Source organism: Argiope bruennichi, chromosome 1 (assembly GCF_947563725.1).
Source record: "Argiope bruennichi chromosome 1, qqArgBrue1.1, whole genome shotgun sequence".
NCBI classification, from domain to species: Eukaryota; Metazoa; Arthropoda; class Arachnida; order Araneae; family Araneidae; genus Argiope; species Argiope bruennichi.
In genome coordinates this window covers 71413505-71435092 of record NC_079151.1, presented here as the reverse complement: position 1 = coordinate 71435092, position 21588 = coordinate 71413505, and the positions used below count along the sequence as shown (strand labels likewise).

Here is a 21588-nt window from a genome sequence, read left to right as displayed (position 1 = left end):
GTACTGATAAGATTAAGAATCGCAAAATTATTCTGCTTTTATTTATTAAATATTTGAAGATATTTTCTTGAGTAATCTTTACATTTCCGATTCTTTGAAGAGCATGCATCACATTTTGAAATGTTATTCAGAGTTAATTTGGTTTTTGATACATTTATAAATTATGTTTTAAAAATTATATTCTGTGAACGAAGAAGAGAGATGAAGATACTGAGAAGTAAGAATTAATGAGCTAGGGGTGTTCTTCTTTTAGGTTTCATAGAATTGATTGTGAAAGTGATTATAGATGAAATAAGAGAAAATTTAATAAAAATCGCTGTATTTTTTATTCTTTTTATGACAAAAAGATCTACAAAAGGGGTGATTCATTATAAGGTTGAAAAGCTCCAATAATAAATAAATATTATAATTCAGAAAAAATTACGGCATTCAAAAGGTAGAAATATAAAACTGGAGTAAAATTTTACATATTATTATTTATTTGAAATATTTAATTTTCAAAATAACAAACAAAGATAATTGTCTTTTAATTTCTTGCGTTCGTTTATGTTTAAATGATACATATTTAGTAATAAAAGAAACATTATTTTTAACAAATAATAAATTTCTGGGCCTTTAAATTAATTTATAACGAAATTACCTATTATTGATTCCGGTCAATGATACTAAATTTATGACATGACAACTTTGACGTTAGTAGAGGTTGTTTTCAAATCGCATCATAAATACGCGTCAAAATTTTATTATTTGAATTTAGAATTAAAAAAAAATACTAAGAATGCTGAACACTATAATTCTGCTTTGCAGCAAATATATATATATATATATATATATATATATATATATATATATATATATATATATATATATATATATATATATATATATATATATATATATATATATATATATATATATATATATATATATATATATATATATATATATACTGTTTCATTTCTTATAATTATTTTTTTCCATAATTTTCAGAATCAGTAGTTCTTGAAAAATAACATTTAATATTAATTTTTAAGTATTTCAAATTTGATTTGTAAATTGCACCAGCTAATAAAACTTTGTTAAAAAGAAGTTATATTAAATACTTCTATCGGTTTTTTAAGTACTCCTATGGTAAGGTGTAATTTTTTAAAGAATTATACTTTAAAATTTAATGCAAAATGATTATTTTTTAGTAAATGAAAACAACTAGTATGACAGTAAAAATAGATTGCTGCAAAGCATTAAGTTAATGAAAGCCTCCCAGAAGAATTTTGGAATTGAGATGAAGTGATGCCAGCTTCCGTTTTATTTGGAAAAATGTGCTCTTCAAACAAAGAATAATTAATAAGGGCTAAAATTAGAAATAAACTTTGATCAGTGTTTCAAAAGAATTTCGGCCATATTATTTAGAGATAAATATTTTTCACTTAAATATAACTCCTTATAAAATGTAAATTATTGATTTATCACTAACATAATACTATATTTTATAATAAAAAAATGCATTTCTACGCGAATAAGGTAAAAGAATTCTAAAATCTTTCTCCAAGATCACTTAAAAAGATTTTTATCCTGTCTGCTTAGAATCAATTAAACATATATGTATCAGTTATTCTTTACACCATTCACCTCAGACTTTACTGATATTAGCATGAGCCAAAAGGTATTAAAACATATTATCCATATTAATAAAAAATATAGAAAATGTAGAAAAATTGCTATTGAAAAAATAATTTGTATGTGAAACAGAAATCAGTCATCGCATTAATTATGCTAAAAATTTTCAAGGTTGAGGATCAAGAAATTTAATTCAGCTTTGCATCAAACAAATGATGTCATAAATCCAATTAAAATAGATGATTGTCTTATTTGCAATATTTTCTTATTCACAGCATGTCTTATTTCATGTTTTAAAATGAATAAGAAGAAGTTCCAGAAGATTAATATTTAATAAGAAAAATGATTTCATAATTTTAGAAGTCTTGATTTTCATCATATGTTTGACAAATAAAAAATGTATCAATAACGTTGCAAATTTATAATTAGATTTTTTGTATCATGTTGAATGTTCAAAAATAGGACATATATTCCAGATATTTCAGATTTAGTTGATAAAATACATAAATATCTATATCAGTATACTTTACTCACAAACTTAACGTGTAGGCTTATCCTGACCCACAGAACAAATATAAAAATCAACAATTTTTTATTACTGAATGTTATTCTGAGGATAACGATCAAGAGTTTTAAGTGAAAAGTTAAATTATGTATGATTCAGTTCATCATACATAATAAGATGCTTTAAAGTTTCAACTGAAGTATTGATTCTTTTAATTTTGTCGATTTTTTTCTTATTTTGTACTAGTTCCTCGATTACAATGCCCTCTAGATGGTTTTAAACTCATATGACTGCCAATCAAAGTGATAACATGTCCATCGACGCACCAATAATTTTCTTTAATTTGCAAGAAAATAATCTATATTGGTTAGTTTTTTAATATAGATGTATAATTTAATTATTTATGTTCATCAATAGTTCAATATTTTACAATCAATAGTAAAATAAAAAGAACTTCGAAGGAAAATAAAAGAAATATATTAAAAATAAAAATAGTTACCAGTAAAATTAAAAACCCATCTTTTTTTCTGTGCAATTCCACCAAGTAATGAATTTTTCCAAATATCATTTTCATTACAATCTTTTCTTGTAAAAGCATAAATGTTTTACATTTTTTTGTCCTTCATCAGTTATAAAACATAAATGAAAGACCGATTTCTAATTCTGTATTAAGAACAAAATGCTTATTTTTTCAAAATACGAGGATGTATATTTACATGAACAGATATTTTTGAAATATTCTAAAAAACGAGTCAATTTTTCTTTTAAATTAAAAAGAACTTTCAAAAGTTTTTATAATTTTCATTGTTAATCATGATTTCGGATTTTTGTTTCTAGATTTATTTTCCAGAAAAATGGTCCTTATTGAAAAAAATTTTAATCGTTTTCTGTCTTTCGACGTTAGATGAGAAACACTTCTGACACTACAGAAAATTTATATAATACATGAAAATTTTCAAATAACAGATTTTGACTCATTTCAGTTTCAGAAACTGTGAGTTTAATATTTTATTGGATTTCGAAAGAATAAATGTTTTAGATCAAGCATTTAAGAATGATTCTTGCAATTTGAAATAAGACGTTTTGATACCAATTATTTTCATTTAAGATAAAAAAATTAAAAAGCCGATTATTAACATGTTTCCAGTTTCTGGCAATTAAATATATTATTATAAAATTATTAAGAGAATTTTAAGAAACCTAACAGCTATTCACAAATTAAAAGACGTTTATTTTTTGAGAAAATACTGCTTTTAAACGAATCTATGTTAGATATCATTATAAAATAATGAATAGGCATACGGTAATCATGAGAACTGTTTGAAGTCAAATAAAATACTTATAAAACAATTTTCAATCAATTTAAAGATGAAAAATTTCAGTAGTCTTTTCAACGATTCCTGCTATTTTAAAGTCAATAATTTTGATGAGTTCTCTTCTCATAGCGACAAAATACCAGAAAATCTCGCGGAATTCTGAGGTTGAAATTTTAAAGCTGATTCCGAAATATCAGAGAGAAAAATGTTTTGAGTTTTTATGAAAAAAAATCCATAATTAACGGCTATCAATATTTGAGTCATCGTAAAATCTATTGAAATAGTAAGGGTATTAGAACTGCAGTAAAGATCTGAATTAATAACTAGATATATGTAAATAAGGTAGTTATAATTGTTGTATAAGACTTGTTCAAATGTATGGAACATCAAAGTATATAGCACTACAGAATGCATTATTCATATTATTCATGATATATAGAATGATATATTTGAACAATATTATTTTTATATGTTATATATTTGCATGATATATTTACAATATAATTTTTCAATATATAATATTGTATAAAAAATGTTCCTGAAGTCATTACGACGTAGAAAATATTTTATTTTACTTCTGAAATGAACGCGATTCAATAAATTCTGCCAGCGTAGTTCACATAAATGGAACGATACTTATTCAATAAGTCATGTTTTTGCATCACAGAGTCTTTCAGACTTGTTTAAGTTCTCAGAGTTCTCAGATTTCAATCGATACTCCATTTTTTAAAACTCCTAAACTTTTCGTGTGACTTTGACAGAATAAGGATTTTAAAAACCATGTAACCTAAATTCACACAGAGTTAATTTAGGTGAAAGGGACGGTAGTTTTACACGAAATGCTTGGTAAAATGTTCAAATTAATGATCGCCATTCTTTGAAAGAGAAAAAATTGTCCACTATAAAAATATATTTTTTCATTTTTATTTTAAGATGTTATTTATGAGAAAAAATGTGTCTTATAATCTAAAGCTATTTAGTTTGTTGACGTTCTTAATAAGATAATTCTCATTTCCATTCCTGAAAGAAAACATTCTCTATTTCTCACTCTCTAAGAGCGTATAAAATGACTTATAAATTCGTAAATAAGATGATTTTCTAATTATTTTTCAATAAATATAGATATCAATGTTTGTAATAAAAATGAAATGAGGTGTTATTCTTTGATTATTAAGTTATTTATCATTTATATATCCTTGATATTATCATTTATTTAAAACGCATATATATATTTTAAAATTTATTGTGAAAAATTATTTTTCAATTAAATATAATATGTAATGACTTAAAAATTATTATCATTTCGAATGAAATATTTTTAATATATTGAAGTCAAAATATTTGTTAAAGGAAAACACTTTCATTTTATGCAATTTAAAATAAACTATTATGAATAAGTAGCATAAATTATGAGACAATATTCGCTTGAGCTACATTATTTGTTTGAAAGAAATACTATATCATTATACCTACAGTAATAGGTAACAATATTCTGAAAATTTAGTTAAACATTTGAATATCAGAATGAATCCACATTCTTTCATTGAATGCTCCTGCCTATGCATTAGTTTGGAATTAACAGAAATGCATCGGTTTGTATGTAAACCTTTAGTATAGCGCTGCTTGTTATAGTTTGACTAGATTCTGTTTAAAGTTCATGACATTCAAATAATAGAAAACACTTTAATTAAAACATATCAAATAAAATATTTTATTTCATAATATGCTATTTAAATCATTATTAATCTCTAAACGATAATTGTCTTTTGAATTGAAAGAAGCAACCAAGGTTTCTAATCATCACATAATATACATAAGTTTTTTCTTTTTAATTTTTTAAAAATTTTTTGTTATAAACACTTTGGCATCTTTTTTTCCAAATGCTTGAGAATGCATCTTGAGAATATATTCGAAAATAGCTTCATTATAAATAAATATCAACTACTTTATGTATTTTATGATTTTCAAAATCTTATGTTAATAAAGTTGAAATAAGTATTGAATAACTGGTGTATCATTTAATATCTAATAATTCAGAAAGTGACCATAAATTGATTATCCATAAATTGTTTATAGTATCCACAGAAGTGATTTGATAGATAAAGTATATCAAATTAACCATATTCTTGAATACTGAATTAATATTCACCCCAACTAAGATGTTAGATATAAAAACCGTTTACTTCCGTTATATTGTGATGCTTTATTTCAAACTGGCTGGTCATTATACAAGTATATTTCAGATTTGATTTTTCTGAAATGCAATATTTAAAACCATAAAAAAGTAAATGTATTATGTTTCTTTTACATGCGTTTAGTTTTGCTGATATTAATACATGTTGACATGAAATATTGTTTCATACCTATATTTTTATATAAATTTATATATACTTATATATAAATTTTGGGAAATTTTTAAACAAAACGAAAGTACAAAAATATATAATCTGAAATTTTCCAGACTTTCGGTTTTCTTTTTTTCCGTTGCAATGATTTTCGTATAACTAAAAACAACATCTAATAACTTTGTCGCTTTTTCATTTTCAGTGCTAAAACCTTTAATATACGACATTACACACTTTATTCTATTGTTAAATATATTTTTTCTATATAGTAGAAGGCTTTTCATTAGAATTAATAAAGAGGGTAAGTAATAACAGTTGTTGGTTATTAATTGCTTTATTTTATCAAATTTTTCTCTTCTATTGATGAAAATCATTCTGTTTTTTGTTACTGTCTGTAATAGGTGAAATGTAGGGAAATACATAGAAGCAACAACCGAGCTTCATGCATAATGCAAAAGGTTCAAAAGCTGAACACATATATTTTCCAAAGAAAGCAAGATAATGAATCCGAATAGATTTGGGAAAAGTGGAATACAATTAACAGAAAGGTAGTATGCAGTTAAGAAAATAATTCATATATACGTATCTAACACATTATTCTTTTCAATTCATGAACTACATATTCATCTTAATCAAATAATAATTATCTTAATAACTGTGGTAAAAAATTAATTTCTGTTCATGTTCATTCAAATGTTTAGTATTGATAGAAAACAAAAGTTATATCATTTATTATTTGTTTATATCAAAATAGCTAAAATAGTTTCAATGTTTCCATTTATCCTTTTTATACATGCAATTATTTGAATATTTTTCGAAACTTCAAAAGTTTCTGTAAGGGAGCTCAGCTCATAGGTATTTAAGTGATAGAAAATAAAAGTTATTAAGTAATATTTAAAATTAATTTCTACTAAGTATATGAAAGAAAACATTAAAATAATAGCATTAGTTTGAGAGAATATGTGAAAAAGTAGAAAGATATTAATATATAATTAATTTTGAAAGACGAGGAGAAAAGTTGTACCCTTTTTATAAATTTATCTCGACAGAGTTGTAATATCAGCTCATTTGTAAAAAAAAATACCAATATGAGCATTAAAATTAGTAATTGCATTTTAAAAAAATAATTAATTTACCTTATAAACTAATGGTAGACATATGTTGTATAATATTGTACTTTATTAATATATTCAAAATATTGTTAAATATAAAATAATACAATGTTGTAAAATATTGTTGAATATCAAATAATACAATATTGTAAAATATTGTTGAATATCAAATAATACAATATTGTAAAATATTGTTGAATATCAAATAATACAATATTGTAAAATATTGTTGAATATTAAATAATACAATACTGCATAATATTGTTGAATAATGAATAATAAAATATTGCATAGAATTCTTGAATATTGAATAATACAATATTATATAACATTGTTGAATATTGAATAATACAATATTGTATGACATAGTTGAATATGGAATAAAACAATATTGTTCAATAATGTACAACAAGTTGTTCTACGTCGTAAAGATTGCCTCTGAATAATTTTGGCTCTTCTCAAGACATTCGAATTCGCCCTTGCTTTATTTAGATTCATAATCTTGCTTTCTCAGGATAAATTTTTTAAAACAAACATGCTCAATATTTTGTACAAACATGCTGGAAAACATGCATCCAACAGCCGTACACATACCATGCAACATTAGCAAGTTATGAAATAGGAAGATAGGAAAGATTTCAAAATTTAAAAAGAATTCATATAACAACAAATAACACTTACCATTTAAGTCACTGGCCTTCAAAATCGATTCGTAGTTCGAAATTTATAGAATTGGATGAGAAGAGACGTTCGGGTGTAGAGAAACATATATAGACACACAGAAGTAGAAGAGCGCCATTCATTTCTACTTTAACAGACTACGAGGTAACAGTAACATTTCAAACACCACACAAACATCACATGACAGGAGAGGACACATAAATGTAGTTAGACACATCATGGCATTAAACACACATATCGGAACATCGAAAAAGGAGAAAGAGAAGTCAGAAAGGTAGATTTATTTGAATAAAAAAATGGATTTTCTGTTATTTAGTACAGCGAAGTCTACAAGTAGGTAAACTTTTCCCTGGAAAAAAATGAAGGAAGTCGTTCGTCGCTGATTTAGCTGTTTTCATAATATTTTGGTACGGTGTTGAGTTTCAGATATGGAATGAATTTTTCATTCGATTTGGATAAATCATGATGTCGTTTTGTAAGCGTTCAAAGCATCTTCATTTTGAAATGAATATACAGTAACCCGTTGCTTATTTTGCATGCTGAAAATGTTAAATTTTTTGAACCACAACTTTATTTAATTGACGGTATTTGAGTAGGTTTATATATTTATATAGTAGATTTATTCAAACAAACAATGATGGAATATATACTTTTTTAAAGATAAAAAATAAATAATTTATTTAAAATATGAAATTGAAATTTTTTAAGCTATTAATTTTTTATGAAGATTTTACTTCTTCGCACAACAAGCACGAACAGATAAAAACCTTATATATTTAAAAATATAATTAATTTCATTTTTAAATATCAGCAACCAAGATTAAAAACATTTAAATATGTAGGTATATAAAAATTTTCTTAATTTCAGACAAAACATGTATGAATTATATTTTTACCTCTGTAATTTTTAGTCCAATGTGATTCCGAACCCAAACCTTTAGTACCATTAAGTACTATAAATTTCATTAAATTGATGCGGTCTGACAAAAATTTATTTCTAAAATAGAGGCAAAAAGAATTTTATATATTTCTTAAATAATAGCAAGTTAAAAAATACTAAAAGTTAAAAAAATATATATGTATGTTCTAACTCCAAAAAAACCCATTTAAATTTGTTTTGTCAATGACTTTTTCTTACAGTATTCTTGGATAATTTAAATTTTTAACAAGAACTGTATAAATCTAAATTTGACATTTTTCTTTGTTTCTTTAATACTCAAAATGAAATTGTATAATTCTTATGCTTTTCGAAAACACGATTAAAAATAATTTAACATCTTCAAAAATGTTTGTCAGTTTTTTAAAAAAGAAAATCTTGGACATGCCAAATAAATTTTCTTGGAATTCAATGAAAAATACCATCTGAAACTTTCACTTGTGAGAGAAATAATTTTTTTTAATCGTTCTATTTAAAATAGCAGCATAGCTGTTTTCTGTACAAGAATTGCTGCTTTTATTAGTTTTACTCAAAATAATGTTTTTAAAGATCTTTAATAATAATGAAAAACTATATTTAGGAAGTATTTAGGAAATATATAGTATATTAGGAAATATTTAGGAAGAAGAACAAATTGCAAACAATATTTTATTATGATAAAATTCAGAAGTTTAAATGTAATCATTTTAAATTATTTTCTCAGACCAGTTCTTCCATGTGAAATTTCATTGAATAAATTATTTCAACAACGTACAAGAAAGCAAAACGAGAAAACGAATACATTTAAAATGATGGAGTATTTTTTTTAAAATTATGTTATTTTTACATTATGATGTATATCTAGAATTACCAAAGCCCTTTTAAGTTAATTACACAATTTTTCTTCAAAATTTGTATGAAGAAAAACGTTTATTTTTATGCGGCTTTTGAAGACTTATATATGATTTATATAGATATGAATGAAATATATTTTGCATATATTTAACACACTCATATTATATATATATATATATATATATATATATATATATATATATATGAATGTATACTTATATACAAATATGTATTTGTATAAAGGCATAGGTATATTTTTATTGCAATATTCTTCATAATCAACCTCTTTTTTCTTATCAAATATGAATGCTCTAAAAACCACAGATGAAAAGTAAATTATTTGGTAGTTATTATAAACATGTTTATTTTACAAAGTTAAATAAACTATCGGTATGTTAATAAGTGAAAATTTAGTAGAAGCAATATTTTTCGTTATCTATGAAAAAAATGTCGAAATGATAATTTTAGAATGTGTACAAAACTAAAACTTTATTATAATTTATAAATTTATTTCTTTTGAACTAAATATCACCAATGAAAGTTTTTTAATATTAATTAATTTTTAATGATTTATTCGTTTAAAAAACTTTTCACATTACTATCATACTTACTATCATGATTCAAGCTATATTTAAAATATGCTTCAGTTTTAACAAACAACGTTCTTGAATTCTTTTTAATTAACTGACTTCTATATATGGAATATTTATGTATAAAAAAGTTGTTAAAAGTAAAACAATTGCACACTGTAAAATTTTCTTACATTTGAAGCAAAACATTAATGTATCTCACTTTTTAGTATCCAGCGCCTGTATTTTGTAACATGCAATGTTATAGATTTCATAATAATTACTTTATATTTTACTAGCTATTCATATTTATTTCCTGATTAAAAGAATAAAAAGCATTATTTAAAGTTGTGCTAAAAAGCAGTGCCTGGAATTAAGAGCAAGAAATATATAAGCAATGTTTTCTTATTTCACTCAACATAAATATACTATATTTATGGACATTAAGATTTTTTTCTAGATTTTTTATTCATTAAGATATTAATATGATTCATAAAAATATCAATAATCACATTTTTATTTCCAATACTATGAAATAAAGATTTATTCTTCTTATCATGCAATTTATGTTAATAAAACTTTTTTTTTTACCTAAGCTAATTTTCTTTGTCTTCACACAGACTGTTGCTTCCTAAATAAAAGAACAATACAGTTCTCTCCTTTTCATAATTCGGTTAAAAAAAGATCTCAAAGAAAACACTGCTCTTAAGATAAGTAAAACAAATTAGCTTAAATTTCATCAGATGAGAAAAAAGCAATAAGCAATAACTTTGTTAGCGAAAGTAATTCCATCGCGATTCTTTCTTTCCTATTTCTGTGTTATTTCTCTTTCCGTCTGCTCAATTCCCAATTTTAGATTTCTTGAACGAGATGAAGAATAACTTGTTTCCAAAATCTTTTTTTTTTACTAAGAAAGTAGATATGATTTAGCTGGAAGGAAATTAAACATTGCCCTCTATCTTTCATCGCAACAACTAAGAAATGGAAATATTATTTCTCGTAATACAGTTTTGATTTTATTAAAGCGTACTGAAATGAAACGGAATTATGTTTGGCATTTCAGATGTTCCATGTATTTTTTTTGCAGCGAATAATTAAAAAAAAATTATTCTTATACTGAATTGAAGAGATGAATAAAAAATGATTACATAAATAAGAAAAATTCGTATTTTTATATTTGAGTTTATTAAAACGGTTCAATGAATTTTCATTTCAAAAAATATTTTGAAGAGCAATAAGCTATTCAAATAACTTCTTTTCATATAAATATACGTTATTGTGATTAATATTTTATTTAAATACATATGTATTTTTTGTGGATGTTTTTAGATAAAATATTGCCTTTTATCTAATAATGTTTAATTTAATTTCAATTGTGATAGATACTTTGTTAACAAAAACTATTTGTCAATACTAATAATGAATTTTAATTAGTTAAATATTTTAGCTCATACTTCCACCTTTAATTTTTAGAAGGGAAAAATAATTCTACATTTTAAAATCCTATTAGATGAATATGATTCCTTATATATGCTTATATTATTTTTTTATGGTTAATTTCTAGAAAATGGAATGTAGCTAGCTGTTTCACTTTTTATAATAATTTTAAAATGTAAAATATATTGTTGAAATTAAAAAAAATATTTTATTCGTTCTTTGGGATTAATGGAATGTAATAGTTTAATGAACATTATTTGATTATATCTAATGAGCAAAAATCTATCTACCATAGATGATCTTCAAATATCTAAATACATTCTGATATATTGTTTACTGTTGATGTATTCTTAAAAACTATGCAATTCTGTATGCTTATATACGTGCTTTTCAGAAGTAGTGTATTTCTTTTAAAATCATTTGAGCCACTTATATGTCAGAAATTAAAATTTGTTTCCATATATTTTGAAACTGTTTTTCATTTAATATTTCATTATTCTGATATACTAAGTCAGTTTATTACTAGAAAATTTAACCAGAAATCGTTCTCTAAATGAAGTTTTGTTAACAGGATCTTTCTAAAGAAGCGAAAATTGGTAATATGCAAATATAGGGTTATATAAATAAATAAACATTTGAGTAAAATTTAAGATTTTTAGAAAGATAATAAAACTTTCATTTTTTAATGTTTCATGAATTTTATTCAATCAGATTCTAAACTTAATTCTTGTAGAAATTTCGATAAGTGAATTTTGATGTCGAATGAATTGTATATTATACTTTTGATAAAAAAAAAGCGGATGATACGGATAAAAGGATATGCTGATGAAAGATTCTTTCATTATTAACAATGTTAAATTTGAATTAAAAAGAAACAATTTATGTCACATTAATTAAATTCTTCTTCCAATCAAATTATATTATTATTATTATAAAACTATGTAAAAGATAGTAATTTTCATTTGATTGATTAATATCTAGTCAATAAAGGCATATATCAAGACTTATTTATTATCTAAAGATTATATATTCCCCAGTGAAGTAATAAATATTAATAAAACTTGTACTTTTTAGAAAGGTATTATCTGATTTTTTATTAGAAATTATCATTCATATTTTAAATATCATTTAGCTACAATCATATTTCCATTTTGTTTAAAAGTAAGAATATTCTGTTTTGTAAGAAAATACCTTTGTAATTAGATAAATAATTTTCAATCAAATAAGTAAAAAAAAATGATTTCAAGCATCTCATATTATGTCTATAATACTGTTTTCAATAAATGAGAAATTAAAAAAAATAATCTTAAGAACCTCTACAGCCATATCAAACTATGTGAAAAAAATATTTGTGATAAATATTGATTTTAGTGCTACTTTCTTCCCACGTATTCACAGTTCAAAATCTATCATTTAAATGTTCTCTGTTGAATAAATTTACATACACACTAAAGTGTTAAATATTTTAAAATTAATTATGATTTGTAATGGGAATTGTGCGTTAAGATCTTTCATTAAGTGTCTGAAATGACTTGTGTGTGCTTCTTTTTGCTCAAGTTAAAAGAAATTGAATTGCAGAGATTATATAAAGCATAATTATCTGTCATCGAAATTCGTCAAGAGATAACATTAAATATAAATAATGGGAACTCACAGGGCTAATAGTTTGTAAATCAACATGTTTAATTTAGCATGAAGTGATAAAAGCCACTTCAAGCATCGTTTGCGGTTATCAAGTAACGCAGCTTAATATAAAGTTCATGGTCAGTTGATTCTACTAAACCTGTTAAATTATTTGTTATCAGTTTCGGTGTTTAAATTGGTTGCTTCAGTCATTAGATTGAAAGAAATGATTTATTATAAAAATATTTGAAAAAAATTATATGACTTAATTTAGAATCGAGGAAGTCTCTTAATATTCTTAACACCACTTAATTACTTTTAATTATTAGTACACTCTTACTTTTTAATTACTATTTCGAAAGTTAGAATCACTTAAACTACTTGACATCACATGATTATTGCTATTCTATATACCATAGTCGCTTAAAATACTAGAAATCACAAGATGACAATTATTTTATGTACCAAAGCTACTTGAAATACTTGCGTTTACTATTATTCTAGAGTTAGCGTAGCTTAAAATTCTTGTCGTATGATTGCAACCATTTTGCACATTATATATCATTTTAAATAATTAATGTTATATTAAAGTACTTGATATCACGTGATTACTAATATGCTGCATATTGGCACATTTTAAAACCGTTGACACATCATGAATACTATTATTCGATGTATCAATATCTTGAATTAATGACACATGATTACTACAATTCTATATATTAAAATTCTTGTTTTCATATAAATTACTGCTATTTTGCATATTGGTGTCTCTTAATACCTAAATACTGAAATCACTATTCTGCAAGTTAATGTCACATCAAATATTTGACGCCACGTCTTCACTACTATACTACATATTAACATCACTAAAAATACTTGAACTCATATGATTACTATGATTTCACATAATACCCTCCCTTAAACCCTTGACTCTTAGCAATTACTATTAATCTACGTAGAAGTAGCTTTAAAATATCTGAAGGCACGTTGTTACTCTAATTCTACATTTTATTGCTTTTTAAAATATTTGTGTCACATGATCACTACTATTCTGTATATTGGCGTCTCTTAAAATCCCCGAAGCCACGTGATTACTACTATTTAAATTATTACCATCGCTTAAAATACTTGATGTCGTACGATTACTTCTATTCTATTATTATTTCTACAATTGTTTCCCTTGAATCTCAGAAATGTATGCATCATACGAAATACGAAACAAAACATATAAAAATCGACATTTTTACATAGTGATGACAAGTTTATAGATTTTTTTTATTTTAAAATATATGAGAAATTTATGAAAATATAAACCACAGTAAACAACATAAATTCGTTTATTAATCATACGACTATGTTGAAAATATTGTTTAAATATTAGTTCAATACCGAAAGTTAATAGTTAATAATTTATGCTTTGGAGTCATTTACACCTAGAGATAATGGACTTGAGAGAATGAGCAATACTTACATATTCAGGCATTTCGTGCGTGTCCGAATTTCTGTGGTGGTAGTTAAGGACAACGACCGTCATGACAACTGAGAATGCCACCATTATCATTATACATGCGAAATATGTTCCTGAAATTGATAAATGAATGAGTTACAATGATGGAATTCATTTTTCATTTTTTATATTTACTATTGATGGAAATTTGTTAAGTAAACTATTATCAATTAAGTTTTATTAAATGATTTATTTGTAAATGTAATAAAATGTTTATCATTTTAGTTTGCTAAATTGATTTTATACTTTATTCAAACAAAGAATGAAAGTTTATGATAAATACGGATTTATGTTATTAATATTTATATCAGTGTTTTTAGTTGGTAGATATTACAAATATGTTCGTTAAGTGATTAATCTGGAAAATAATATTCTTATGTTCTCATTTGAAAACAAATTTTTTAAGATGGAGGTTTTCTGCTAGGATGATTTTAAAGCTTTCAGCATAGGTTTAAAAATTTAAATGTACTGCTCCTAGTTCATTCCGTTGCTTATTAATATAAAACAAAAATCTGTAGTTAATATTAAAAAAATTATTTTTATTTTATTGGTTAACAATTATGTTATTTTAATTATTAAAATTTCTGTTAATGTTTTAACAGGAAGGGTGATTTTTAAAATATAATTTTAGTTTTTCATAAAATATATCCGCATGAATTATAAGAAATTATAAATATATTGCCAGAATTCAAATTTTTAACTTTAAAAATGAATTATTTTTTTTACTATTCTTAGTCTTAAAATTTTCTTCCATTTTATTAAAAAATGACAGAAAATAGAAAGACGTACGAACATTTAATTTTTATCAAATGAACTGTGGATAATATTGTGTGTTATTTATTTAACAAAAACATATTTAATACTTTGAAATCTATTAATTTGCTAAATTTGTATATTTTACGAAAACATTTAAATTTCTTTGACATAATTAATTTGATATAATTATTTCATTGATTATACTTTAAGATTTATAATATTTTCAAAAATAATACAAGTGCTTTAGAAAAACACAAAAAACAGTTCTATATCTATTATCTGCATGCAAGGAACATGCAGGAACACCAAGGGTAACATTTAGATGTACAAACCATGCTGTAAAATCTAATATTGTAGGTCTCTAGCACGCTATAACAAGGCTGAGCTGGTATCTAGCAATATTTGGACTTTTAGGGGCTGGGTTTATTCGCTGATGGCAGCGAATATGTTAAAAATGCATTTCTTAAAATCGAAATAAGTTTCCTCATTAATAAACGTTAAGCATCTGATAACCAGAAACTGATTAAATCACCATATAATTAATTAAACATCATTTCTAAATTCAAATACCAAGTGTTAACCTTTCCGAGAAAATTCAATTTTGGAAGTGATATTGTACTTTTCCACGCCTTGAATGGCATCATCTGGTATAGAAATGTGAAAATATACTTTGAAAAGAAAATTATTAATGCCGATTATTAAATAAATAAATACACTATAAAACTGAAATAAAAGCTTTTTTTTTATTTCAGTTACAGTTATTACAATTATTTTTAATGCTTATTAAATACTATTCATATGCTATACACTAAACTATTATTTATCTATAACTAATTAGATAAGATACTATTCATATGCTATACACTAAATTATAATTTTCGAAATTATTTAGATTTATGATAAAAGATTTTGTCACAAAAATAAAAGTATAAAAATGAGAATTAAAAATCTAAACAAATAATGAAGTAATATTATGATCTAATAAAAATAAGTCAAATTAAGACACAAGCTCATTATGAAAAATAAATTTATACAAATTATAAAATTAGGAATAGTTATTTTACTCCGAGATATCTGATAAAATCTTACGTTGAATGGATTAAAAAAAATTCAAAATTTTCTATAGAATAAAAGTGATAAACTAATATAGAAAATTTTTAAAAATAACATTAAAAAGTGGGAAAATATATAGATAAAATCTGAGAATTAATATAAATTTTTCTCTAATTTTCCCTGATACTATTCAAACTGAATAAATCAAATAAAATTTAAAAAAATGAGATGATTGATACAGAAAATATATTACATACTATATATTATATGAAAGGAAATATTTTTTTTCTGTCATTAAATTTCGACATAATATAGATTTAATAATTTTGTCATTAATATATTATCTTTTAAATGTATTTATTAAAGTTAAAAATTATAATTATAAATGTTTCATTATTTTTCCTCGTCACCTTTTGCAAATAGATTAGAAGTAACAAGAAATCTGCTTTGAAATTCTTAATTTCAGGTTTAGAATATGAAATAGGTTTTAAAAAATATTTTATATTTTACTTTGAAACTTTAACAAACCTTACAACTTTTTTATTTCAGGCATTGTCACTAAAAATAACATTTAAGTTTACTTATTTTGCCCATACTTTTTCTTTACATCATTTACAATAAAATAGAAAATCATAATTTATGCTAAAGCCTATATGTGAGGAAATACGAAAACATTTATTATATTAATTTATTTAATATTTTGATTTTTTGTTGCTTTGTCTGCTAAAAAGTAAGTACAATAAATGCAAGTGAAAACGCATCAATCTGGATTTTATTGAAACACGTCATAGGGATGCCATCATTCATTTAAAGGAAGTCATACCATCAGAAACAATGACCAAGTATATATTCTTATTGCAAACGACTCACAATTCATTCTTTTCAACAATATTGTTTACTAATGACAATTTACACAGACGTCTGATAAAGAAAAGTAAAAGTATACTTTGAAAAGAAAATTAAATTTTAAATAATAAATGTATAACGCCTATAAATTTTTAGCGCCTTTTCATTAATCAAAGCGATCTCTCCGAAATTCTCTATCATATTCTCCGATAAAGGTGTTTTCAACTCTACATGAAAGCTGTAGACCTTGAACAAGGCCTTGAAATGACATTTTTATTATTCTATAAATTGGAGAGTGGGATAAAACAAAGAAGTGGCAATACATTTGGAGTATCCACCCCCTTCCGAACCCCGCTTAGAGTGTCAAATTCCTGCACACTAACGTCTTTTGTTGTGCAGGTATAGTGAGGGAATCTGAAAAGGCATGTTGGATGCCTTTTGAACCTACTGAAACCAAAAATTCACATATAACTAAGGATTAGCTACTAAATTTCTTTTTATCTAAGACGTAATTAATTATCTTTTTAATTAAACGTTTTTAAATGCAATCAAATATGCAAACCAATGCAGGTTCAAGTTTTGATGGATTTAATTTAAGATTTTATTTAGATCTACACTTTAAGAGCTAAAACTGTGTACCAGATTTTACTTTACAAGTGTTTACATTAATTATTAACCGTGTTCATTTTTACTCTTATAGACAAACAGAGAAACTCCCATTAAATGGATTTGCTCCAAAATCCATTAAGATACACATTTGATGCCAAAACCACCCACCCGATTTCTTCCATTTAGCTTAAAGGGTTTTAATCGTATTCACAGAGGCATATAATTCCAAGAACATAATTTTTAGATTCAGAGATATCTGAAAAATAGAGATTCATGTGGTTCTGGTGGGCGAATTTTTTACGATTACAATATTTTCTGTTTTAAATTTCCACTTGCGAAAAAAATAAAAAAGTATATGTATTGTGTTGTTAATTTTTTTTTGAAGCAGGGATATTCCGCATAAAATTTCTTGAATTAAACTTGTTTTAAAAATAAAGTGAAAAAAAAAATAAAAGAAATTACAGTTTTAAAAGGTAGGTATTAGCCGTATGATTATATAAAAACCTCATAGCAAACCTCAAAGTGCTAGAAAATGTCCCCTCAAAAATTAATATTTATCATTTTAATAACCCATATTCACTTACATTTCTCAAATGTAGTGAGAAGAATTTGAAACCTAAGAAACTATTGTGAGCTTTAAAACTTTTTTACAATATCTTGTCAATATTTTTCCTTGAACATTTAGAGGATTGACCTAATCCCCTGATTTGTTTGACGGTATTCAGGCAAAGGTTCAAAAATGCTCATTTTTATATCTTCCTGTCAATCGCTAGCATTCATGCAAAGGAATTTCCTCAAAGAATAAATAACAAAACTGGCATTCACTCATTGCCAGCAGCTTCTGAATATCTTACGATTGTTGTTGATATTTCGAACTTTTCATCATTTTAATTCTGACAGCCCTTCGCTTATAAAAGTAACAGAAAATAGTCTCTGCAATAATAAGGCATTTTATCTTCCGACTGACCATCAACGTATCCGCTTGCGTTGCCGCCTCACGTCTCCGTAATGAAATCGGACTTCTTCTGGGTCAATTCAAGGAAACGATACAACTTTTCTTGATTGAGCTGTGACCAATGTTACCGTATTTTCGGTTCAGAAATTCACATGCCGGTCACGGATAGTGAGTAAAATAGAACTTTATGGAAAGAACTGAAGTTTCCCCCTTTTGCCCATTTATTTTACTTTGGAGATCGAGTTTTGTTTAAGAATGAAATGTATAGATTAGCCGGAGTGATAAATCTGCCAGGAGTTGCAGTTAAAATAGGACCTACTGTTTGTAAAACATCTAAATATATACTTTAAATTATTTGAAGGACTTTAAAACTAAAAGAAATCCATTCTGGAGATTATTTTCCTTTTTGTGAACTTTTCAGAATATATACTTTTTGCTCAAAATTATAAGAAAATCCTTCTTTAATGTTTAGACATATAGCAGCTATATATATATTCATGCATGTAATGATATTTTAAAATCTAATTCAAATCTTAGTTAATTTATAAGTTTTTATCTTAAATGAGTCCATATGAATTTCATTTTAGAATGTTCTCTACTTTCCTGATCCGATTCCCACTTTTTGCTTAGTTATGATTTCAGCATTGTCTCATGTTCCGAATAAAGGGATAAAAGAACCCTAGTGCGTACAGAATTCTTTTGAAGATACATTAGATTCTCTTTTCTAAGTCGACACGTGTCAAAGAAATCCCTATCAAAATCTCACAGTAAAAATCGCTGCAGGAGAAAATTTCAATCTCTTTTGCTCTTGTGTAGCGATATAGACTGATGCATCTTTTATCCTAGTTTGTTTCTTGTACAAATTATGTCTCCCGCGATGAAATAAATCAGTTTAAGCTTCAAAATGTTCTTGTTTTCCTCTACGCACTGTTAAAATAGGTTTACAAGCATGTATATATATATATATATATATATATATATATACGTCATTTTTTCGTTATAAAGTATTTTTGCTTTTTCAGATAAATCTTAGAAATTTATATTTTCTAAGAAATTTATACTTTTTGATATTCAAGCAAATTGAAATTTATTGTTTTAAAATTTTATATGAAAGTCTTCTGCCATTAAATAAATATTATATAAAAATGATTAAAATTAAAATGATAAAAGCATGATAATCTGAAATATTAATCAATGTTTCGTGAGTCATTAAAATTATTTGAAATTCTTTGTCTTCACATGTCTAGGGAATAAATGTAAGATATATAATGCATCCAAAGAATTAATATTAATACATGGTTTATTAATTCTATTTTATGAATGTATACAATATTATAATAAATACAAATGCAGTATATTATTTTTAGTAAATTTAAGATTTTATTAAGAAATATTGAACACCTAAACACATATCAATTAATTTAAATAAACTTAAATGATTCGTTTCTATTAAAAAAACAAATTGAAAGTCATTATGCAATAACTATATATAGAAATAATTTGATCAATAACTTGTAAAATTAAATCATTGCAATCCTGATAAGTATTTAATTACAAATAAAATTCTAATTTTTCAGTCATTTTTTTTATTCTGAAAATATGAGCTGAAAAGTAAAAATTCTAGTTTATCATAAGGATAGAAACTATCCTCCACGTTTAAAAGTAGTAATGTGGTAGAAGAATTTTAGTAAAATATTAAGGCAATTGATATTTTTATTTCATAATTTTTACGTCTGACTAATATTTTTTTTAATTCTTATAGTAGCATTTGAATGCTAAATAAAATACTTCTGACATTTTGAATTTTGTGTACGTGCTCCTAAATGCAATACAGTTTTAGAGGCAATACAGAAAACTTAATGTAACAGGAAAATTATTTACATGAATGAGTTAAAATTTTGTATTTCCACATAAAAACCTTGTTTATTAATTTGTGATTAAACTTAGATGTGTTTTCATTAAAAAAATTAGATACTGTTTTTTAAAACTTTTTTCACATAAAAGTGTGTGTGCAAAACTCGTAGAATACCTTATATTTTCATAACAAGAATAGCTTAGTTCAATAATTAAATTATTTTTTAAAGTAGTACTAATAAATGTCCAACATTGTATTTTAACCTTAAAAGATCAAATTTTTGTTAGCTCATAATCTTTTGAAATCTGCTGAGAAATATGGGTATTTACTTTTTGAAATTTTATAGTTTGTTTTAATTTTATTATATAGATGGCCGCTTATGAAATTTTTAACTCAAAAATTTTAAATGCTTATTAATACCTTTCGATTGATACCTTTTTTTATGATTGCATAATGATCGGTATTCGTATATAGCTGGGTGACTTATTTTCTCACAACTGTTGATATTTTTAATAAAAAATGCGTTGTTCTTCACGTTTATTGCTATTATCTATCTAACGAAAAATAATTATTTGATCAAATTTTGATTTATTTTATATAGTAAAATAATATAACAAAATCGGTACATCATAATTTTCAGGGCCAAAATAAAATGTCTCGAACATTTAGTAATATAATTTGATTTAAATTAAAAAAATTAAGACATCCAGCTTAAAAATTTTATGGTAATTTTTCCAATATAAATTCCCTTTATAATATAATTGATTTAAAAAAAAACTGAAAAGCAAAAATTTACCATAAGGTTTAATTTAAACATTTTAAAATCTTTTCTGAATGATCAAGAGTCTTATCTTTAAAAACATGTAGAAAAGTCACAAGCAAGGAACATTAAGATTATCTATTACATGTTGTCAAGAAGTGCAGTATTAGCGATAAGACTTGACGTCTCTTTGTTTATGAGGCACGTGACCACTAGCTGGGCGATCAACTCAATCCCAACAATGTATCACTTCTTGGTCGGTTTTACC

The 21588-nt window shown here is 24.5% G+C and overlaps 1 protein-coding gene across 7 annotated transcripts in view; it reads right to left on the bottom strand.

Moving 5' to 3' along the window:
• LOC129979840 (neuronal acetylcholine receptor subunit alpha-7-like) overlaps positions 1-21588 on the bottom strand; it is a 484828-nt gene that overhangs the window by 65283 nt on the left and 397957 nt on the right. For all 7 annotated transcript variants that reach the window (XM_056090752.1, XM_056090754.1, XM_056090748.1 and 4 more), the window contains one exon: positions 14451-14560. In XM_056090752.1, coding sequence (XP_055946727.1) covers positions 14451-14560 — 110 coding nt within the window. The remainder of the gene's footprint in view (positions 1-14450; positions 14561-21588) is intronic.